This window comes from Triturus cristatus, chromosome 6 (genome assembly GCF_964204655.1).
Source record: "Triturus cristatus chromosome 6, aTriCri1.1, whole genome shotgun sequence".
Classification (NCBI taxonomy): Eukaryota; Metazoa; Chordata; class Amphibia; order Caudata; family Salamandridae; genus Triturus; species Triturus cristatus.
The window spans coordinates 118,892,853-118,917,933 of record NC_140589.1 but is presented as its reverse complement, the minus strand read 5'-3'; the positions used below and the strand labels follow the sequence as shown (position 1 = coordinate 118,917,933).

The 25,081-nt window shown below is 47.3% G+C and overlaps 1 protein-coding gene across 3 annotated transcripts in view; it reads left to right on the top strand.

Moving 5' to 3' along the window:
- LOC146816485 (exportin-5-like) overlaps positions 1-25,081 on the top strand; it is an 819,517-nt gene that overhangs the window by 203,003 nt on the left and 591,433 nt on the right. For all 3 annotated transcript variants that reach the window (XM_085610334.1, XM_085610332.1, XM_085610333.1), the window contains exon 15: positions 16,442-16,597. In XM_085610334.1, coding sequence (XP_085466460.1) covers positions 16,442-16,597 — 156 coding nt within the window. The remainder of the gene's footprint in view (positions 1-16,441; positions 16,598-25,081) is intronic.

Genomic DNA, 25,081 nt, shown 5'->3' with positions numbered 1-25,081 from the left:
TCTCAAGCAGGGAGACTTCCTAGCCACACTGGACCTCAAGGATGCGTACTTTCACATACCCATCCACCCCTCACACAAAAAATACCTCAGGTTCACTGTTCAGGGGCAGCACTATCAGTTCAAAGTCCTTCCCTTCGGCGTGACAACAGCGCCCAGGGTTTTCACGAAGTGCCTAGCTACGGTGGCAGCACATCTACGGAGGCAGCATATACACGTCTACCCCTACCTAGACGACTGGCTCGTTCAAGCGAAGTCAGCCCAGCAATGTGCAAGCCACATGTCCCGCACCATTCACCTTCTTCACAGTCTGGGATTCTCACTGAATTATCCAAAGTCCCATCTCCAGCCCGCACACGTACAACAGTACCTAGGTGCGACTATAGACACTCTGGCGGCCACAGCTCAGCCAAATTTAGTGAGGATCGACAGCATACAACTGCTGATCTCCAAATTCAAACCCAATCACTGACTTCCAGCGCGAGTGTTCATGCAGTTGATAGGCATGATGGCCTCCTGCATCTTCATAGTCCCGCACGCGAGATTACATATGCGCCCACTTCAGGAGTGCCTAGCACGTCAGTGGAATCAGGCTCAAGGACAGTTAAAGGACCTAGTGTTGGTGAGCGGTCGGGCATACAACTCTCTGCATTGGTGGAATCCACAAAACCTTTGCAAGGGCCGACCGTTCCAAGAGCCTGTCCCACAAATAGTACTGACAGCGGACGCGTCTCTCCAGGGATGGGGAGCTCATGTACTCCACTACACAGTGCAAGGACTATGGACAACACAACAAAAGAAGTTGCACATCAACCTTCTGGAATTGATGGCAATCTTCCTAGCCATGAAGGCGTTCAAAGTACATCTATGCAACAAGGTCGTGTTGATCCGGACGGACAACATGACCGCAATGTACTACATACAGAAACAGGGAAGCACACACTCTCCACAGTTGTCTCATCTGGCTCAGAGCATGTGGAAGTGGGCCATTCAAAGGAACATGTTCCTCATGGCGGAACACCTCCCTGGCAAGGACAACCAGATGGCGGATCTGCTCAGCAGACACAGCCACCAAATGCACGAGTGGGAGTTACACCCATCAGTACTCCAACCGTACTTTCAGCAGTGGGGTCATCCGGAGATAGACCTATTCGCGACAAGCGAAAACGCAAAATGCCCAAGCTTCGCCGCCAGATTCCCACATCCGCAGTCGCAGGGCAATGCGATATGGATGAACTGGTCCGGCAGATTTGCGTACGCTTTTCCCCCAGCGCCATTGATACCGCTAGTGGCCCGCAAACTCCGACAACACTCCCTGACACTCGTCCTAGTTGCTCCCACGTGGGCACGCCAGCCGTGGTACACCACCTTCCTCGAACTTTCCGTGGTGCCGCATCAAAGGCTGCGGATCAAACCCGCGCATTTGACGCAGAACCATGGAGAGGTTCAGCACCCAGATCCGCAACAGCTGAATCTGGCGATCTGGCTCCTGAAGTCCTAGAGTTTGGCTATCTCAACCTGCCACCTGACTGTATGGACATCATCAAGGAGGCCAGGAGACCCACTACCAGAGCTTGCTATGCAGCCAAATGGAAAAGGTTCGTCATTTATTGCGGAAATAATGACATCAACCCGCTGGACGCATCCATCCAAAACATCATCTGTTATCTCTTACACCTATATCGATGCAATCTGGCGTACACCTCTATACGTGTCCATTTGACCGCAATATCAGCCTATCTGCAAACCAGGCAGCACCTCTCTCTATTCAGAGTGCCTGCCATCAAAGCATTCTTGGAAGGGCTCAAACGAGTCATTCCACCTAGTCACCCACCGGCTCCAATGTGGAACCTCAACTTGGTCCTCACACGCCTGATGGGTCCACCCTTTGAACCTCTACACTCATGCGAGATTCAATTCCTTACCTGGAAAGTGGCCTTCCTAGTAGCGATCACTTCCCTCAGAAGAGTTAGTGAACTCCAGGCACTAATCGTTCAAGAGCCATTTATTCAGGTTCACGCTAACAGGGTCGTACTACGTACCAACCCCAAGTTCATGCCCAAGGTAATATCGCAGTTCCACATGAACCAGACTATTGAACTGCCCGTTTTCTTCCAAAACCCACAAACTGTTGCAGAAAGGGCACTACATACACTAGATGTACGGAGGGCCCTCATGTACTACATCGACAGGACTAAACCATTCAGGAAGACAAAACAACTGTTCGTTGCCTTTGCCCCACACCACAAAGGTAACGCCATCTCCAAAGCAGGGATAGCCAGATGGATAGTTAAGTGTATTCAAATCTGTTATCAAAAGGCAAAACGCACATTAACTATTCCACCACGAGCCCACTCAACACGTAAGTTGGGGGCTTCCATGGCCTTCCTAGGAAATATTCCCCTGCATGATATATGCAGAGCAGCCACATGGTCCACTACACACACATTTACAAAACACTATTGCGTAGATGTGCAGTCAAAACAGCAGGCAGCTGTAGGACAGGCTGTTCTCAAAACACTTTTTCAGACCGCTGCAGCTGGCACGGGTAGCCGCCGCTAATAGAGGGCACTGCTATGTATTCTATGCACAGATATGAATTCAGCAGCCCACATGCCTCGAACTGAATATGCTACTTACCAGTATGCATCTGTTCTTGGCATGTAGGGCTGCTGACATTCATATCGCCCTCCCTCCTCCCCGGCGCCTGTCGCAGCTGCAGCTCTCAGAATTACTGCAAGCATGGTCATCACTTTCTGTATCTACTCCATCACTGCCACAATGGCGAAAAACAATCTGAGGATGGAGAGGATGCCCATGCGCACTGTAGTCCAGGGGAGGAGTCACCTATCCAAGGATACTTCGAAGACTCTTCCAGGACAACAACGTGCAAACATCCGGACCCAACACTAGGCGGCGATCTATGCACAGATATGAATGTCAGCAGCCCTACATGCCAAGAACAGATGCATACTGGTAAGTAGCATATTCATTATCATTGAGCTCAATGTATTGTGTTTAGAAATAGAGTTGCCTTCTGCAACTATTTGTAACTGTTTACTAAAGTCAATTGCATATACAAAAGTATTTTTATGAAACATCTCCTATCGAGAAAGTATATTTTAATTCCAAGTGTTGGTTCTAAAATAAAACAAGCATATATTTTTTTTATATACAAACCATTGGCCTAGAGTTCAGTTATTGAGTGTGTGGAACTATTTGCTGACTGAGTGTGTACAACAAATGCTTTACACGTCCTCTGATACTGCCTTACTGCTCGACCAGGCTACCACTTTGGAGAGTAAGGTTATATCTAACTTTAACCTCTGTTAAACCCTTGGGGTCTGTGGACTCTGTACACCCTGTACCTATTAAGGAACAGTACATACAGAGCCACTTTCTCACAGGAACCCCATCCACAAGTTCTTCATCCGTACTTTCAAATGTGGGAGCATCCACAGATAGACCTCTTCGCCACCCCAGAAAACGCCAAATGACCAAGCTTCGCCGCCAGGTATCCACACCCATTGTCCAAAGGCAATGCGATTTGGATGAACTGGTCAGGCAGATTTGCGTACGCCTTTCCGCCTCTCCCACTCATTCCATTAGTGGTGCGCAAACTACAACAACATTCCCTCACACTAATCCTATTAGCTCCAACTTGGGCCAGACGACCGTGGTACACCACACTGCTGGAACTATCAGTAGTACCGCACCAAAAGCTACTCCTCTCTCCACACTTCTTAACCCAGAAACATGGAGAGATCAGACACCCGGACCCAGCTCAGCTCAACCTTGAGATCTGGCTCCTGAAATTCTAGAATTCGGTTATCTAAATCTCCCCCCAGACTGCATGCACGTCATTAGAGAAGGTAGACGTCCTACCAACACATCATATGCTATTTACTACACTTACAGAGATGCAATCTAGCCTACACGTCTATTCGACTGCACCTTGCAGCCATAGCAGCCTACCTACAAAACAGGCAGCACCTATCACTATTTAAAGTACCTGCCATAAAAGCCTTCATGGAAGGCCTCAAAAGAATAATTCCCCCCCAGAGTGCCACCCTCACCTGTGTGGAACCTAAATATCGTTCTCACCAGACTAATGGGGCCTCCCTTTGAACCTCTACACAAATGTGAACTTCAATTCCCAACATGGAAAACTGCTTTTCTAGTAGCCATCACTTCCCTCAGAGTCAGTGAAATACAAGCCCTCACTATTCAAGAGCCTTTTCGGCAAATGCACCATAATAAGGTTGTTCTACGTACTAATCCAAAATTCCTCCCTAAAGTCATTTCTCCCTTTCACCTAAATTAATCTGTGGAACTACCCGTTATCTTCTCGCAACCACAGACCGTTGCAGCTCTCCACACACTAAATGTAAAACGAGCCTTACTCTACTACATCGAAAGAACACAACCTTTTCGTAAAACCAAACAACTGTTCGTTTCTTTCTCACCGCCACATAAAGGCAACCCCATCTCCAATTCTGGGAAAGCTAGGTGGATTGTCAAATGCATTCAGATTTGCTACCACAAAGCAAAACGAACACTATCCGTGCCCCTAAAGCCCACTCTACACGTAAGATAGAGGGTTCCATGGCATTTTTAGGGAACATCCCCTTAGATGATATCTGCAAAGCAGCTACATGGTCAACACCGCACACTTTCACTAAACACTATTGTGCAGATCTGCAAACTAAGCAACAAGCTAGTGTGGGCCAGGCTGTACTCAAGACGTTGTTTCAAACCACTGCAACAGATACTGGTGGTCGCCGCTAAGGATGGGTACTGCTATACAATGTATGCACAGTGTGTAATCTGCAGCTCATATGCCTCGAACGGCAAATGCTACATACCAGTATGCATCTGTTCTCGGAATGTTTAGCTGCAGATCTACACACGCCCACCCGCCTCCCCGGGTACCTTTATCTGTTCCTGTTTATCTTATTTAGATACAACACACATGGGCATCTTCACTGCTATTACTACGCTCCATCTTTTCTCTACTGGCGAAAAACAGTCTGAGGATGGAGCCGAAGCCCATGCGCAATACGATCCAAAGGAGGAGTCCCATACCTCGTGACTTCCAAAGACTTTCCAAGAGAAAAATTGCAACATCTTTGCCCAACACCAGATGGCGCTCTATGCACAATGTGTAGATCTGCAGCTCTACATGCCAAGAACAGATGCATACTGGTAAGTAGCATTTGCCTTAAGTCACCCCTACAGCAGGCCCTAGAGCCCTAGGGCAGGGTGCATTATAGTTAGGGCTCCCTGTTTTCCGTTTGTAACGATTTTTACGGATGAATACAGGCAGAAAACATTGCCTCTCCTGACTGTATTTATTTTTAAAAGCGGGAAAATACAGATAATTTAGCTTCTTTTCAGTGATTTCCCCATGCTGAGATTGACTTTCAGGCCACTAGCTGTAGATAATGACAGCAGATAATGACAGCATGGGTCGCTTCAAAGCTCAATGAGATGCACTTAAATTACTGCATATCTCAACATCTATATGTGTTATTACACTATCTTTTTAATGTGGGTTTATGATTTTATTTTTTGGGGCTTTGTAATGTGCTAAAAACTGACAGGCATCAAAGTATGAGTCCACATTTACCGTTTGAATAAATGCAGAAATATACGAGTTATCCCCTCATCTGTTTACAAAACAAATATGAATAAATACCAATAAGATGGCCAACAAATAAATATGGATAAATACATACGGAAAGGTTCCCAAAATAAATACCATAAAACTGGGAGACCTAATTGCAGTATATGTGAGCATATATCTGCATGGGGAGATATACCCCTGTGATGTCTAGTTATATTACTAGATATTGCTAGTGCTCAGGAAAGCAATCTTAAGACATGTACTGTGCAGTGGTCATCATGATTTACCCAGCTACATGATGACTTCACTGAAAATACCGGTGTTTGGTATCAATCACCCTGTCTTAATAAATCGGTACGGTTGCCAGTACAAGATTTATTATGACTTGCACCCAGAGGGCACCATAGAGGTGCCCCCTGAAAAACCTACCACTGTCTACTGTGCCAGCTGACTGGTATCGTCCAGCCTGTCACCACAGACATGTTTCCGGACCCCTGCAGGTGAGAGCCTATGCTCTCTGAGGCCAGAAACAATACCTGCTCAGGAGTAAGGTATTCACACCTCCTCTAGCAGCATGTCTAGTGATTTAGCATATCAAGGCCAGGGGCTTCAAAGCCCCTGCTGCCTTTGTAATGCAACCCTGGCTTCACCCAGGCCTGGGAGATGCCACCACTTGGCCCGAGGCCCATTTGGCACCAGGACTGGAGGGAAATTAGCTATGCAGTAGGCATGTTGCACCACCAGGGTAGTCACACCTCTAAGGTGGGCTGCCTGATGTGCTCCTCAAATAAAGTATTCCACAATCTTGTTTTTGGTGGAATTAGGACCTCTGGGACAGGGTTATGCCCACTCCCCGTGATCCTATAAAAGGGGTGTAGGTACCCCAATGGTAAGTAGCTCATTTGCTACTACCCTTCCCTGCCCTTAATGGCCCTAAATTCAGTATTTAGGTGCCCCCCCTGACACCAGGAACTCAGAGGTTCACCTGAGCAAAGAAGGACAAAGAAAAGTCTAAGAACGCATTAACGGTGGACCAGCTGTGGACTTGTCAACAACTCCTGCTTGCCTGCTTCTGTCTCAACAATTGCAAAGACCAGACTCCTCATGCAGCTGCGCATCCTACAAAAGCTTCGGAGGGCTGCAAGCACTTTGCCAACCTGTCAGTGTCTCCCTTGAAGTGGAGGAGCCACTTGTCTGCAGTCAGACTGCAACGTCTGGTTCACCGATCTGCTGACCAACAACGCAACAGGTCTACCGACGCAACAGTTGCCCAGGAAGGAAGTCACTGTGCTCCAGGAGGTCAGATCCTGAAGACTTATACGTGTCCACTGTAAACTTTTTTATTGGGGGAATTGTGATTTTTTTTGTATGGAATTCTCGTTTAAAATGAATTGAAGGCACTGATATCTTATTTTTTTTTTTACTTGCGTGTTGCTGAGCTGCATTGTACACTTTGTTTGGGCTGTTTAGCCCTTCCGATCCCGGCAGCCTTTTTACATTTTGGTGCTGGTGAGCGTCTAGTCTTTGACGTCAACGGCTGCACAGTAGGGCTGATCAGGGGGATTGGAGGAAGTGCTTATTTAGGGAGGCTGGAGCAGACACGTGCAGTTGGCTCGCCCAAGGCAAGCTAGTCTGCGCCTGAACTAGACAAGGACCCCAGATCAATTGTTTAGGGATACTCTTGAGTTGCTAGAGAGGAGAGAGGTAGAGGTTCCCCATTTGCTATCTACTGTGGTGGTGGAGAAACTTGGAGTAAATGGTTTATTGAGACTGGCTGGAGAGTTAGGTCAGGCCCCCTTTATGACTAGGCAGGAAGGGGGAACAGTTTGGCTGACTGAGATTCCGGTGGTAGCGGGCAGAGACAAGGATGTCTGTATAATCTCACAGTCTGCAGATCTTCTTTCTCCTTCAGGAGGGAGAGTTAGATCTATTAGCATTGACTGAAACATGGTTGAAGGCAGAGGTGGCGCCTGATATTGTATTGGCCCTCCGTCTGGAATACCACCTATGATGCACAAACGACAGAGTGGGAAGAGATGGGGAAGTGGTTGCACTGGTTGTCCAGAGGCGATTGGCTAGAGAAATAGTGGCCGCTGATACCATAGACGGGGCTGATGTTTTGGTGGTAAAGGTGGACCTAAAATCTAGCTGTCTGGTTATCGTGGTAGTTTACCGCCCTCCCCAGGTGACAACCCTGTTCAACCAGCTATTTTTTAGAACTAATGTGATGTGAGCCCAAGATACAACCAGACAGTAGTGGTAGGAGATTTTCTTTACTGGTGAGACATTACCCATCGGGGCCCCCCTGCGGCTGTGTTCAGTGAAGGGATGAAACACTGGTTTTGAACAATTAGTTAAGGTACAGATGTAGGAAGCTGGCTCTTTATATACTATAACAAAATGAGGTATAATGTGCGCAGAGTCTAGTGGAAGCCCAAAGTTAGGTAGAGGTAAAAGTAGATAGCACCTTACTCTCTATTTGTGGTAGTGTGGGCGAGCAGTAAGGCTTTATTAGAGGGTAGTGTTAGGCATTTGTTGTACACACTCAAGCAGAAAATGTCACATACTCGAAGACTGAACTTCAGACCAAATTTGCTTGTATAAAAATATTAAGTTATTTTATTTCTAGAACCAAGCCAATCCTTGCACAGGTAAGTGAAATAAATGCTTTCCAAAACCTTATGCAGCATTTACAATTGAATGCAGGTTCAAATGCAGTTTGATTGAAATACAGATAAGACAAAATATAAAATTTACTGTTCAGATTACTTTTTAAGTTACTTTTTCTACTTGGTGTGATATGCCTAGATATCACACTGGGACGTTTCCTAGAGAAAAGGTAAGTAAAATCAGTTTTGCACTGTTGTAGTTTTTCAGGATTCCATATAAATCAACTCCAGACTTTGACTGCTTTTCTCCGAAAAATGTTCTATGTATTCCTATGGAGAGAAATGAAGTTATCGGTTACCAGGTAAGTACTCGGTCTCTAGGGTTGAGTTTCTGGGGTTAGGACAAGGGTTGCCCCAGGGTCAAGGATGCACTCTCGAAACAGCCTCAGCGGCACTAGTTTCGCTTCTGCAGGTTCGAGGTGGGGCCTGGCCGGTAGGGCTGGGGACAAGTCTGTGGGCGACCTCCTCCTCTTCTTAGCGTCCGCTCAGCTGTTCGGTCCTTCTTATTTTCTTCTTGTTCATTTCTTGTCTGAGGAGGCAAGGTTCGGGGGTGCTCCTAAATACTAGATTTAGGGGTGTTACAGGTAAGTAAAGGATGGGACCATTGGGTCCCTTTGTTGGGGTGGGTACACCCCCTATTATGATACCCTCCAGTGAGAGGGGGGGGCATATGCCTCACACTGCTGGGCTGGGTCCCCCCATCTGCAAGATGGCGGGGACTGAGAGTTGTGCTTCACCTCGCATCCCCCACCTGAGGGGTGGGGTTGACAAAGGTGGGACCACCTCACTTGGTTTTCCAGCCGATTCTCCCACCCAAAGTGGGGTCAGAACCGGTGGAGACCAGTTGTTGGAAGCAGCAACGGGCCTGGGGAGGCTCACAAAGGCAGCAAGCGTTTGAAGCGTCCTCTTCGTGGATCCTGCCCATCCTGGGGTAGGAGGCTTGGCACCTCTTCCCAGCATGTGCATTGTTTCAGACGCCCGAGAGCAGCAGGCTCTCGACCCAGGGGTCCAGAAACATGTCTGGTGGTGGCAGCTGGTGAGCAGCCATTCAGCCTGGACTCTAGTGTTAGGTCATTTTTCAGGGGGCATCTCGAAGATCCCCTCTGTTATGCATTTTTCATGAAATCCCACACTGGCATCACAGTGGGTTTAATGTGCTGAGAAGTTTGATACCAAACTTCCCAGTTTTAATTAAAGCCATTATGGTACTGTGGAGTTCGAAATGACAAACCCCAAGACCATGTACTCTTAATAGTATTACTGCACTTAAAATATGTCTAAGAATTTGCTTAGACACTGTAGGGGTACAGGGCTCTTCCACCTGTACCCTCACCACTGGTATATGCACCCAGCTAGAGGGGTGGCTGATCTATGCCAGGGCAGTGGGTTGTAGGCATGGCACACAGGGATGTGCTGCACCAAAACACGCAGCCTGCAAAGGCAGTGTGTTTTTGTAAAGATATAGGGCCTCTAAGGATGTCACAAGTGCTGCAGCCCTTAGAGGCCTTCCCTGGCCACAGTGCCCTTGGTACCTCTCGTACCATTTACAAGGGGCTGACCTGTGGCCAGAGAGTGCCAATTGGGATTTGTTTTCAATGCAGTTTTAGGGAAAGAACATATGCTCTGGGTATCTGATTGGCAGGAGCCCAGGGCACACTCAAAGTACATCAGCAGTTCAGCAAAAAGTGGGGGCAACCATCTAAAAAGAGGGCAATTTCTTATACTTCTCTAGAAGGGTGGGAAACTCTCTTGCAATCTTGTTGACTCCAAGCTTTCTTGGCGAGGATTCAGGAATCATCCTTGTTAATAAGAACAGATAACACAAATAGTATTCATTACCTCAAAAAAGAGGGAGATTCAAGATTCTGTCTCAAGAAGCTCAATCTATCTGGCAATTGGCACTGCGTCATCAAGGGACCTTAAGGGCAAAACATCTCCCAGGAGTGCACAACTCTCTAGCAGACACCTTGAGCAGAACGACCCAAAGCTGTCACGAATGGGACCTGAACCAACTGGTCCTGGATGCCATTTTTCGGTGATGGGGCAAGCCCAAACTGGATCTTTCCGTATCCCAAGAGAACAAGAAATGGCAGTTTTACGCCAGTAGGTAGTCTGAAAAGGGTCCTGGTTGGAATGCCCTTTCGATCCAATGTCCCGGAATGTTGTGTCCCAGTTAGACCTGGTAGGAAACAATGCCATTTTTACATATACTCGTATCTTTCCCAAAGTTGCCTTTCGCTTTGTCACATCGACTTTTGACACACATTTGTATTTGTGACACTGGGGTTAGTTTTTGGGAACCACCAACCTTGTAAACATGAATAAACTTTGCAGGAACACTATCACTTTGCCTTGCCATTATGTACAAAGCCTTCATGTGTGCGGTGCTGCTAGAAGGTAGTTCTGACACTATGGGCCGCCCGGATTTTTCACTTTTTGAGCACCTAATTGTTGAGCTTTTACTGTGGGGGAGCCTCATAAGTTGGGACTTGCCCACAGTGAACTCTGGATGAAAGAGACTGCATGGGGATTTTACTGGTGTTCCCCTGGCTTGACCAGGCCACTTCGCAGCAGCTGGAGTAAGGGACACCGGGCTGGTTACATGCAGACACAGGTGTACATGCGTGTGCACAGGTGTAGGGGCTGCGCAGGGGAGAATCCTAGCGTGCAGGAGCAGCAACCAAGTGAATGGTGTGGCAGGACTCATGCAGAATTGGATGGCGACATGGAATAGGCTTTATACACTGGGAAGGCACATGCCAGGGAAAGTCGGTGTTTTACTGTTTTTCACTTCATTATTCCCCTATGGGGATGTGGAGCCCATGGGCTAGATTAACTTTCATAAGGCCTACAGATTCCAGACACGCACAAAAGTCCACTGTAACGGAGGAGAGAAAGAGTATTCTGCAGAGTCCAAAGTCCTATTTGTACTGCTTTTGGGTCATCCAGAACTGTCATTTCTCTGAGCCAGCCATAACCAGACCCTGGCTGAGGGCTGACCTCAGCAGGATGGATTGATAACCTTTCTTACACAAACTAAGGCTTCCTTTCCATGAAGAGAAGATGGGTGGGGCTACAGGCTCATCCATCAGCAGCTATCACGGGGTGCCAGGCACCAGGCTGCGTCAAGGAGGGAAGGCAGCGAGTGGGGAAGGGGCTTTTTCAGAGAACATGTGGCAAGAGACCCTGGACTACGCCATTTTGAACAAACCCAGAGGCTGGGTAGGAAGGAGGGAGTAGAGGCAGTGAAGTGATGTTGCTGTTTGATAGGACAGACTGAGACTTCCTGCCAGCCCCCTCCTCCACTTTTAAAAAGTGCTTGCACAGGAAGAGAAGCTCTCTCTGGGGTGTGGTCTGCTGAGGCAGAAGGTGCAATGGGCAGTTGGAAGGAGGAACCCCCTGACTGCCCCCCAGGATCCTGAACAGCTCCAGGAAATGAGACCGGGGCCAGTGCGCAGAGGCAGGGGCCTCTGCGCAGGGAGAAGAGAGGGCCAGGAGAAGAGCAGGCGAAGGGCTGGCCCAGGGAGCCAGTGAAGACCGCTCCCTGCAGAGTGCACCCCCTTGGAGACAAGGAGGGAGAAAGAGAGTGCTCCCAGTAGCTGGGGAGCGCCACAGATCATTCAAATTGGACTCCGGGGGGCCGAGATACGCCCCCCAGAAGGTAGGCGACCTTTGACCTCTGAATGCCCCTGCCGAAGAGAAACCGGGGAGTGCTGTCGCGCTCTCCGTGAAGATGGCAGAGGGGGCCCGGGACCCCATCTCTGGGCCCCGAAGAGAAGATAAGGCGGGGAGCGCCGTCACGCTCCCCGTGAAGAGAGATGCTGGCTCAGGGGCCCGGGACCCCATCCCCGAGCCCGAAGTCCCAGAAGGCAGGGGGGAATGCCGTCGCACTCCCCCCAAAGTCTCGCTGGTCCTGCTGCAGCCGCCGCGTCTGCCCGGAGTGGGCAGACCAGAAGAGCAGCGCTGGCTCCCGCGGCCGCACACAAGAGAGCAGGCCAGGCCGGGAGCCAGCCGGAACAGCCAGGGGTGGGCTCCCTGGGCTGCCCCCACCTCAAGCAGTGCCAAAGCTGCAGAGGGCCAGAGTGGGACTGGGCCCCGAAAATCTGCATAAGCGGCCGGGGGTGGGCTCCCCGAGCGGTCTTACTCACCTGGGGGTACGGGTGGGACCAGACCCTCCAAAGGGCGGCAGACGTGTCCAGAGGCCCACTTCGCAGCTCTCCCCAAAGCAGCGGGAGAGCCGCTGCTCTATAATGCGGCTATTCCCATAATGCCTTGCAGGCCAGGACCAGCCTGCAAGGGCAACACAGCATTTTCATCTCAAAGGCTCAGTCAGCATTTAACACCTTCTAGGTTGGAACTTTTGTTCTACAGCTGAGGGTGTATTGAGAAGTGCATCACGGAGTGCAATGTTGAGTTGGGGATGTCTGTAGAAGGGCATCCCCTGTAGGTGAAGAGGAGTAATTGCACCAGAAACGCATTTACTAACAGTTATTTCTTTTAGAGGGACTGAAGGTCACGTGTAATTTGAAGTGCCTGTGTAAGGTGGTGTCATAAGCAAAATGGGGTTATGTTGTCAGACATTCCTGCTAGGGTGTCTGGCTGTATATGCTTAATCCTGATTTAATCTGTGATGCCTTTAGGGGCTGTAATTGCAATGCATTCTAATGATACACAAATGTGATGAGTACTGTCATTCTAAAGTGTTGCTTAAACATGTATTCTTGCTGATGCGCTTAGGTGAAGAACCCAGACTGCTAGCCCTTAAGATATAGAGGTGTATACTTTATGGTCAATAGCAAATGCTCAGTCAGGGTTACCTATTTTAAATGCTTGTTGAGATAATGGGAGGTGGGAGTCGCCATTGGGATGGTGCCAGTGTGCAGGGCCTTCGCTCCAGGTTATGTTCGACTAACTACATTGGGGGCAAGATGATGTGCATACATGGGAGTGGTGGTACTAGACCCCACCCTCCCGGCGGGAGGGATGGAGATGTTATGCAATGTCACAAAGTAATTCCAACAGCTTATGTATATTTGTAAATTGGTATATAGTATTGAGTAGTGTGTGTTTAATAAATGTACTCTTACTTTTATAAAGCAAAGTACAGACTGGACAATCAATTATTGAGTGTTATTTCTGCGCACCTGCAAGTGGCAATTACTAGCCCACACCACCTCCCTTGAGTAAGCCTCAGACTGCTCTGCAACGCTACCCTCAGAGTTAGGCGCTACAATTGGGTGTTTGGTTCTCAGTGAAGGACAAATGTAGTCCACTTATTTGTGCAGGCCTCACAGAAACTGCCTCGTTTTCCAACAGGTGCAAATGTGTTTTTTATTTATGCTCATATGGCGACACAACTATCTATGAAATACAAGCAATGGCAGCCTGATCACAATCTCGGCCCAAGGCATGGATGCCTTTTTCTATATAAAAATATCTGCTACCGAGTATAGTCTGAGGAAGCACTTCTGCTGACTTCGATAGGTGCCTCCAGGCTGAAGCTTTCGCCCAGCAGCTGACTGATATCGCCGTGAGGGGTGTCCAGCTCTTGACCAAGACAGGGGCCCTACATTCTTACCCACCAGGTCATTGGGTTGGACCAACCCGTAGGAGGTTTCTTGGCAGAACATTTACTAACATACTAGACACGTAGATTCGGGTTTGCATAGAAGGAGTACCCTAGATTGTTCTATTATTACATATGCTTGCATAGATGCATTGTCTCAGCAAGATGGAGGAACTTTTTGTTTTGTTTACTGTCTTGACACTTATTATAACTTTCATCTGCTTCTGTTGATCTGTGCAGCACATGTTTTCTATACAAGAATCACTTTGGTTTAATAAAAATGTTAAACGTCCCTTCGTGTATTCTTTGTATATTTCTCTGAGCATAAGTGTTTCTCTGGGCATAAGTGAGCACGAGTGCATGAGCAAAAAGTTAATCTGTCACCATGATTCCTGAGGGAGCAGAGTTGCCTTGTTCAGTAGTTGCCGGAACTGTTTGGTTCCTGTCTAGGTTTAGGGGGCTTAGGGTGGCACTGTGAACTAGCCGGTCTAAGGGACTACATATCCTGCGGGGGTGAACGGAATGGGTCTGGCACCATTCTGAAGTTTGTCCTCCACAAACATGCAGTTACTACTGATTAGTGGAAACTACACAACAGTGATTTATGCCTACGCTTTGCCCCCAATCCTGCTCATTCCTAAGCTTCTCAGGAAAATGAAAAGGGATGCCGGTTAATACTCATCACTCCACAATGGCCCAGACAACACTTGTTTACAGAGTTCCTCATGTTTTTGAGCCACATTCAACTGAAGCCCAAAGTATGTATAAACTTGTTGTCTATGAGCAACCAGTGGGTCATTCATCCTGACCTGATTTCTCTACATTTAACAGCGTGGCTCCTGAGCACCATGAACTTAGCCTTTCCAGAGGATTGCAGGAGTATTCTTGCAAAGGCCAGAGCTGATTCTACCATCAAAACAGATCCCATCAAATAGAAACAATTGTCTTTGGTGCGAGAAATCTAAAGTATGTCCTATCGCATCACTCCAGAACAAGTGTTGCCATATTTGCTATACCTAGCCTAATACTGTCTAGCGCACTTCTCTGTTAGTGCCTCTGGCTGTTATTTCTAGGCACAGGCAAACTTTGTGGTCTTCTTCCTTGTGGTCTCACAGATTAATCATCCAATTCCTTAAGGGACTCTTCAGAACATATCCTCCAATAAAGTCACCGCTACCGGCATTGCAGCTTAACACCGTACTGTACCAACTGATTAAAAGTCCACGTGAGCCTATCTATAGGGCTGAACTGAAGTTCCTTACTTGGAAAGTGGTGTTACTACTAGCTCTTACTTCTGCTGGAAGAGTAAGCGAACTCCAACTCCACTATTAAGGAATCTTTCTTACTATTCAAAGACATCGTACGAATCCCAAATTAATACTAAAGGTTCCCACAGATTTTCATCTCAAACAAACAGTTCTGCTAAAGATTTTCGTTCCCAGTTCTCAAACACCAGCGGAAACAAGTTCATACTCTGTCAAGAGATGTTTAAAGTTTCACTTACATTGCACAAAGTGTATTCATACAGCAGATCAACTTTTTGTGTCCTACGGCAACAGTAACAAAGGTGGACCAGTGTCCAAGCCCACCATAGCAAGATGGATTTCAACAGTCATTCAGTTCTGTCATTTAAAGGCAAGCCTTTAATACATAAGACTAAAGCACACTCTACAAGAGAACTTTTTTCAACTGCGGTTTTGTTTGCTGGGGTGCCAATCGAAAGTGTATGCCGTACTGCAACTTGGACGAGCAGGCACACTTTCACCCAGCACTATTGTCTGGATTCGGTACAGAGCACTGATACAGCCGTGGGTGAAGTGTTAATTGGCATCTTTTCCAATAAGATGAGCCTGTTACGCTACAATGTATAATGTTGTACCACTATCTGGTATCATAACCATGTGTTATTTTATTGCTAATGTATTGCACTGCTAACTATTCTAATTCAAACATGTGAATCTATGAAAGTTACCCCAATACTGGAGAAAGAACCTGTTAATTACCCGTAACTCCCGTTTCCAGTATTGATATCTTTCATAGATTCACACGCGACCCACCTTATTCCCCTTAGAGGCTCTCCTTCTTGGCCAGTGGGGTGCTGTTGTCTGATTGGTCATTGTTCAACTTTGGTCCTTTTTTTAAAAGGACTTAGATAGGCTATTGAGCTGAACCCTGCATTCCCTTTACAGCCTATTATACTGCTGCATACTGATTTAATATGATACAGTGTGACTTCCACTATCAACAATGGAGAATGATTCAAGCAATGTCATCTAAGAAAGATTCCAGTTCTGGAGAATGGGAGTTTCAGGTAAGTAGCAAGTCTTTACTGTTGCTTATTGCTGTATTTGGATGCTAACTGGTACTGATGCCCACATAGTGAGAACATGTAAAAATGACAAAATAATGAAGTAATGCTATGGAAAAAATATGCTGAATTACACCTGCATAATTTGTCTTTTCTTACTGTTTAATTTGGTACTAACCTAGATAATTTGTTCCTCTCTGGATGCGTTATTCCAGGATACAATGCCACAAGCCTGAAACGTGATGCATAATTATTTATTATGTTTCCCTCATTAGAACATCCCTGTGAACGAAGGTGTCGAACTGTTGCAGCTTGTACTGAATTATGAGATCAAGGATCCACTTATCCTGTCATGCGTGCTCACCAATATGTCTGCTCTCTTCGCCTTTGTCAAGTATAGAAATGGATATTTGCCCCAGGTGCTCTCTAAAGTAAGTATTAACGTAGCTTACGTTCCCTTTACTCTTGTGATATTATTTTTGATGTGTCCTTTTGAACCAGTACACTCAAGGTAGTTGCAGTTCTTGTTGCAAAAGGTGGCTTTCTTAATTGCAATCACTTCCCTCAGATATCATTAGTGAACTTTAAGCTCTCACAGTTCAGTAACCACCTATTCAGGTTCACAGGTGGTGTCACCTTTCCACATGAACCAAAACATTGGCAACCAGTACTTTGCTGAACATCAACGGAATTCAAAAACAGGCCCAGGACTATTCGAGGGCACCCTCCTGGTCCCGAGGCTGATATTGACTGTTCATCTTCAAAATAGAAATAGTCGGGTAATTCCAATAAGAATAAAAAACATAAGTCCAAACATAGCTCTCTCTGGCCTGTCACTCCCATAATTTGGAGTCGTGCGTTGCCCTGGGTACCATAAGGCTGTGAAATCTTCCCCAAACTGGGAATCTAATCAGACCCTCATGCCTCTCTGTCCCGACTGTTTGAGGCATATGAGCTGTAGATCGCATACTTTTGCATAGATCGCCATCTGGTGTTGGACTCGGATGTTTGCACTTTGTTATTGTAGAACTCTTTGTAGTCATGAGATAGGTGACTCCTCCTTTGGTTAGCAGTGCACATGGGCATCGACTCCATCTCCAGATTGTTTTTTTTCCGCCATTGGGTTCGGATGTGATTTGGTGCGCTCTGGGTCAGTGTCGTTTTCGATTCCCCTTCGACGCGCAAAGCTCTCACCGTTCGACGGTATTGTTTCGATCGCGATCTCTCTCGACCTGTATCCAAAAACCAACAAAATCTTCGAGTCCGGTTGGCGACGCGGGCCGTGGAGCCGATCGACACCATCAACCAGCATATGGAAAGGACTCCATTCAAAAAATGCAAGTGTGGGGCTAAATTCCCACACACAGATCTCCACGAGGTCTGCAACCTTTGTCTCTCTCCAGAACACGAGAGTCGACACTGCCAGGCCTCTCTCAGACCCTTTGGACGAAGATTGTTTTATTGAAGATCTTGTCGCAGCCTCAAAAATCAACAAATACTCTCCCTATGCTGAAAGGGATGATTAAACATGCCGCTGAAGTTTTTAAAGATCCTGTCAGGGCTAGAGTGCTCAATTCTATAATTGAGAAGAAATACAAACCAGCTCCAAGCGATCCAGCTTACATTAAGGGTCAACTCCCTCTAGATTCATTGGTAGTGGCAAATGCCCATAAACTGGCAAACCACAGGTGATGCTCCTCTGCCTGACAAAGAGTCTAAGCTATTGGACGCATCTGGTAAAAGGATCGCGTCACAGGCAGTTTCTGGCGTATTGCTAACTCACAAGCTTTACTAGCGCGGTATGACAGGGCTCACTATGATAAGCTTGAAAAGCTCATGCAGCATCTCCCAGTCCAATAGAAGACCAAAGCAATTGATCTTATACAAGAGGGAAAGTTAATCACAAATACCTCTATTAAATGTGCCCTGGATGCAGCAGATATAGAATCCCGCGCAATTAATACAAGTGTGTTACTACGCAGACATGCGGGGTTACGCATATCTGGTTTTAAGCAAGAGGTGCAGTCTACCATCCTCAGCAACCTTTGGATCAGGAACACTTGTTTGGACCTACTGTGGACACATCTTTAGAAAAGACGAAAAAGGACACAGAGACCGCCAAATCTATGGGGGCTGTACAAGCAACAACTAGTAGAAGTTCCTTTCGTCGCTCCTCTTATAGGTGCGCCTCCAAAACCATTGGCACAGAAAACGCCTCTTCCACTTATAAAAGCCCCACTCAAACTCCCCCTAACAAAGGAAATGTTAGAGCGACTTACAGAGGCAATACAAACCGAGGGAGAGGACGTGGTTCTAACACTCGCAACTCCCCCACCACAAAACAGTGACTTCCCTCCACTCCCCCAGACCATTCCACTCCGGTCAGGGGAACATTGTCACAGTTCCTACCTGTCTGGAATTCCATCACTACAGACCAGTGGGTAAGACAAATTATCCAGTATGGTTACTGCCTGGAAATCACTTCTACCCCCCTCCCCCCACCTACCTCCCAGACAATGTCCAATGTCCACAGAACATCTCACGCTTCTCAAGCAGGAGGTGGTCTCTATTGAAAAAGTATGCAATAGAACCAGTTCCCCTACATCAGCAATGTACAGGGGTTTACTCCCTTTTAGTTCTTCATTCCAAAAAAGGAAGGCACTCTCAGGCCAATATTAAACCTCAGCCCGTTAAACCTGTACATACAATCCATACACTTCCACATGGTCATGCTACAACAGGTCCTCCCGCTGCTCCAACAAGGCGACTTCCTTGCCACTCTAGAACTCAAGGACGCCTACTTTCACATTCCTATTCACCCTGCTCACAGAAAATACCTACGGTTCGTAGTGGACAGACATTACCGATTCAAAGTCCTTCCATTCGGGGTCACAACAGCACCCAGAGTCTTCACAAAATGTCTCGTGGTGGTAGCAGCCGACTTAAGAAGACAACACATTCATGGGTTTCCTTGCCTAGATGACTGGCTCTTAAAAGCCAAGTCACGCAGCGATTGTGTACAACCACACAGCACAATCCAACTGCTGCACATCTTAGGATTCACAATAAACCTCACCAAGTAACATCTCCAACCATCCCACACCCAACAGTATCTAGGTGCAACAATAGATACTGCCTAAGCCCTTGCATACAACAATCCAGCCAAGATAGCCAGTATGCAAGCCCTCATAACAAAATTTCAACCGCAACACTCACTACCAACTCGAGTGTTCATGCAGCTAATGGGGATGATGGCCTCTTGTATCTTAATTGTCCCTTACGCAAGACTCCAGATGCGTCCATTACAAGAATGTCTAGCACAACAGTGGAACCAAGCTCAACTTATAGGTCTGGTGTTGGTGGACAGCCGCACATATCACTCTCTGCAATGGTGGAGCACACAAAATCTTTCCATAGGGCTGCCGTTCTAGGACCCGGTTCCACAAATAGTGCTAATAGCGGACGCGTCGCTCACCGGCTGGGGAGCTCATCTCTTAAATAACACCATTCAGGGTATGTGAACCCCTCAACATAAACTCCTCCACATCAATCACCTGGAGTTACTGGCCATATTTCTTGCCCTAAAGTCATTTCAGAAACATCTCCTAGGCAAAACTGTCCTCGTCCGGATGGGCAACATGACAGCAATGTACTATATCCAAAAACAGGGGGGCGCACACTCTCTGCAGCTTTCACGCCTAGCGCAAAGCATTTGGAGATGAACCGTTCCTCAAAAGATGTACCTCTTATCAGAGCATCTACCTGGGACACACAATCAAATCGTGTATCTGCTCAGTCGTCAACAGCAGATTCACGAATGGGAACTTCACCCACAAGTTTTTCATCCGTTTTTTCAAATGTGGGGCCACCCAGACATAGATCGGTTTGCCACACATTTAAACACAAAATGCCCAAACTGCGCCTCCAGGTATCCACACCCATTGTCCAAAGGCAGTGCGATATGGATGAACTGGTCAGGCAGATTTGCATATGCTTTTCCGCCTCTCCCGCTCATTCCGTTACTGGTGCGCAAGCTCAAACAGTCTCTCACAATGATCCTGGTTGCTGCAACATTGGCCTGACAACCATGGTCCATAACACTGCTGGAACTCTTAGTAGTTCCACACCAAAAGGTGCACCTTCCCCCAAAGCTTCTCACACAGAACCATGGAGAGATAAGACATCCAGAACCAGCTCAACTGAACCTGGCGATCTGGCTCCTGAAATCTTAGAGATTGGTTACCTCAGTCTCCCACCAGACTGCGTGAACATCATTAAAGAAGCTAGACGTCCTATGCAGCTAAATGGAAAAGATTTTTTTACTGCAATAACACAATCAATCCACTAGATGCTTCAACTCAAAGCATTGTTATCTCCTGCATCTACTAAGATGTAATCTGGCATACACATTCATACGATTACATCTTGCTGCTATAGCAGCTTACTTACAAAACAGACAACACTTGTCATTGTTTAGGGTACCTCCCATCAAAGCATTCCTGGAAAGCCTTTAAAGGATAATTCCTCCCAGTATGGAATCTAAACATGGTCCTTACTAGGCTCATGGGTCCCCCATTTGAACCTTACCATAAATGTGAGTTACAGTTCCTCACATGGTAAGTGTCTTTCCTTGTGGCCATCGCATCTCTCACAAGAGTGAGCAAACGCCAGGCATTAACCATACAAGAACCATTTGGCAAATACATCACAACAAAGTGGTTCTTAGGACAAACCCCAAATTCTTAACTAAAGTAGTTTCGGCTTTTGACCTTAACCAGTCTGTTGAGCTCCCGGTCTTTTTTCCTCAACCAGACTCAGTAGCAGAATGAGCTCTTCATACGCTTGACGTCAAAAGAGCTATTCTTTACTACATTGAAAGGACAAAACCTTTCAGGAAAACTAAACCACTTTTTGTAGCTTTCTCACCACCACATAAGGGCAATCCTGTATCAAAAGCTGGAATTGCCAGGTGGATCGTTAAATGCATCCAAATATGCTACCAAAAAGCAAAGCGTACATTATCCATTCCCTCTAGAGAGCATTCCACACACAAGCTAGGGGCATCCATGGCTTTCTTAGGAAACATCCCCATGAATGACATTTGCAAAGCCGCAACATGGTCTACACTGCACACTTTCACAAAACACTACTGTGTAGCTGTGCAGGCAAAACAACAAGCTAGTGTGGGCCAGGTTGTACTAAGAACACTTTTTCAAACTACTCAAACACATACAAGTAGCCACTGCTAACGGGGTAATTGCTGTATAATCTATGCAAAAGTATGCGATCTACAGCTCGTATACCTCGAATGGAAAATGTTACCAGTATACATCTGTTCTTGGCATGTAGAGCTGTAGATCTGCATATGCCCACCCGCCTCCCCGGACACCTATGTGTTGCAGTACTATCTTACTTAGATACATTACATATGGACATCTTTCTATTTCTAACTAACTCCGTCATCACCCTTTATGGTGGACATCTTTCTATTTCTAACTAACTCCGTCATCACCCTTTATGGCGAAAACAATCTGAAGATGGAGTCGATGCCCATGCGCACTACTAACCAAAGGAGGAGTCGCCTATCTCGTACTACAAAGACTTCTACAATAACAAAGTGCAAACATCCGAGCCCAACACCAGATGGTGGTCTATGCAAAAGTATGCGGATCTACAGCTCTACATGCCAAGAACAGATGCATACTGGTAAGTAGCATTTTCCTTTTGGGTCCTGTAGCTATGCTGCAATAGTTTTGAGAGTTAGGTGCATCTGTGGAGTGAAATGTTGGTACCTAGCCATACCATTCTGCTGTGCCTTCGGGCCCTTTGATTCCGATGTGGCATCCAGTCAAACTCCTGCTTGCGAGTCTGCCCCTGATGCCGACTGCGTCACTCAACCTGAAGTTGTTCTCAGCTCGACACTGATGCCTCTTGCAGTGCCACCGCCCAAGCATCTCCACCGACACTGTGGAGGCTGGAGGGGGAGCCTATTGTCCTTTTGGACAGTGAGGCAAACCTGAAGCAAACCCACAGACTTCTCACTGGCCTCACCTCCACTCTCATTCTGACCTAGAATCATTCTCTCAACCACAAAATTAATTTGGAGAAAACCGTGGCTATTTCAGTCATGTTGATGATGATGATAAACACATTTTGAGACTCACAGGACACCAGTGGTTTTGATAGCTCTCTACACTGGACTTCATTCCTCTCTTCCAACTGTAGCCACAGAAAAGTCGGTCTGCCACAGTGATACAGAGAGCAGCAGAAATCTTAGACCCCACACTACTTATAACGGAGTTAAAGGCTAAATATTAACAGAGGTGTTTCATTCTGGACAAACTAGCAAGGCACCTCTGTTGCTGTTCAATAAGGCCCTTGCAGACACTTTTGGGCACCTGGGCAAAACCCAAGATCTTCACTGCCAGTCAGCAGACCAATCTCAAGGCGGCACAGGCCTGTTTCAGGGGACACTGAATTCCTTCTCCAAAATCTGTCCCCAGAAAGCCTGGTGTTACAGCTGTCCACGAGCTGTCTGAACCCTAATAAATTCTACCACTCTAACAGAGTTTAAACGCATGGAGGTATTCTCTTGTAGAAGTTTTCTCTGGCCAGCCTTGCCCTCGTATATGTAAATACTAGCTTTCTCTGGGAATATACTCATGCTTTATGTGGCATGGTGGCAGCTATCTTGCCCTCAGTCTCAAATGACAAACAGCCAACCCTCCAAAGCTATATTCAAGTTGAACAAGATGAGCATTAAATCAGCCTGGACATGACCGACCGCTTAGGCACTGTACGTGGATCTGCTCCATTGTATTCTCCAGTGAAGTCCAGCAGTCACTAATGGATATGTCCTTTGATGGGACCTATCTCTTTAAAGATATGGCTGATTCAGCCCTAGCGTGTTTTAAGGAAAGCAAGGCAAATCTATGCTTTCTTGGGCTCACTCTGCTAGTGTGCCAGTTCCCTCAACAATTTTGCCCCTTTTGATGCTTTGGGAGGAGATACTGACAGGCAACATCAGAATGTGCCCCAACAACAGGCCTTTTAGTCCTTTCGATATAAAGGCAGGAGATCGGGCTGTCGACGCCCATGTCCCCAGGGGCAGATATCTAACCAGGCCTCCGTCCCTCCTCTAGCAGCTACCGCAAAACCATGTTGTCACCCTTGGCAGCATACAATTGCCCAGTGTGAGGTTGCGTCTTTTCACCTCCTGGGGTGGAATTGCACCACATCTGGCCAATGAGTGCTCCAGTTTGTGGAACATGATTATTTCGTACTCTTCCCATCTGTGAGAAAGTGCCATCTTTCTTGCATGGTATGCCCCCACTTTTTGCTGAATGTACTTTGACTAAGTGTGCCCTGGACTCCTGCCAATCAGGTGCCCAGGGCCTATGTTCCTTCCCTAAAACAAACCTAACCCAAATCGGCAAACCCTGGCCACATGTCAGCCCCTGGTAAATGGTACCCTAGGTACCCAGGGCCTTGTGACCAGGGAAGGCCTCTAAGGGCTGCAGCACTCATTGTGCCACCCTTAGAGGCCCTGTACCCTTACACACACACACACTGCCTTTGCAGGCTGCGTGTTTGGGTACAAGATAAAAACAAAGTCGACATGACATACATCCCTGTGTGCCATGCCCATCACCTACACTGCCATGGCATACATCAGTCACCCCTCTAGCTGGGTGCCTTATGCCAATGGTGTGGGCACAGGTGCAGGAGCCCTGTGCCCCTACAATACCCAGGTCCATTCCTGAGCACTGTAAGTGCAGTGCTGCTATTTAAGAGGACATGGTGCTGAGAGCTCGTCAAACACAAGCTCCACAGCACCATAATGGCCACACTGAAGACTGAGGTTTGGTATCAAACTTCTCAGCACATTAAACCCACACTGATGCAAGTGTGGAATTTAATGTACCAAGCACCCCAGAGGACATCTTAGAGATGCCCCCTTTAACCTAACCTACAATCCACGTCTGCTCTGAGGCTGCCTAGGCTGCCACACAGCAGACATGTTGCTGGACCCCTGGGTAGGAGAGCCCCTGCTCACCTGGGCCTGCAACAATGCACATCCTGGGTGAGGTGCTAAATCTCCTCCCCCAGGATGGGCAGGGGGAAGCTTCAAAGGCATGCCGCCTCTGTGAGCTTCCCCAGGCTGCTGCAACCCCCCACTCTGGCGGGAAGTTTTGGCCGGAAACCCCAAATAAGGACAGGGGATGTGCCAGCCTGCCAACCCCACCCCTCTGGTGGGGGAGGCGAGGTGAAGCACTTCTCCGGGCTCTCGCCATCTTGAAGATGGGGAGCCCTACCCTATCAGGACTAGGCTACTGCCCCCCTCCCACAGGAGAGAGGCAGGATAGGGGGTGTACCCACCCCAGGACAGGGACCCATTGGTCCCTGCCCTTCACCTACCTGTAACGCCCCTAAATCTAGTATTTAGGGGCACCCTGAACCTTCCTTCCCCAGATTCCAAACTACAAAGCAGAGCAAGAAGAAAGAAGACCTGCCCTGCAGCTGCTAAGAAGAGGAAGACACCAACTGCTTTGGCCTTGAAAAGAAAGCAGGGTTAACGGCGGACTCCGATGACTGCACCTCCTTACTTTGTTCCCAATGTTTATGAAATAGTATTAGTTGATGACGGTGTGCATACTAACACCCCTGCATCCGCCGTTAGTGGATGCCAACTGCCAGGCAGATCAATGAGTTTCAAAAAGGGGTTCGGGGTGGTGCACCACCAATTTGTTTGTGAGTATATTACACCAAGTGGTCAGTAGTTGGTATACAAAAAGTCTTTATTTTAAGATAATCGTCCAAACAAAGCCTCAGCCAACGCGTTTTGTTCAGAGTGAACTTCGTCAGGGCTGGAAAAGTATGAAGAAACATAACATAAGTGGACATACCATACATAA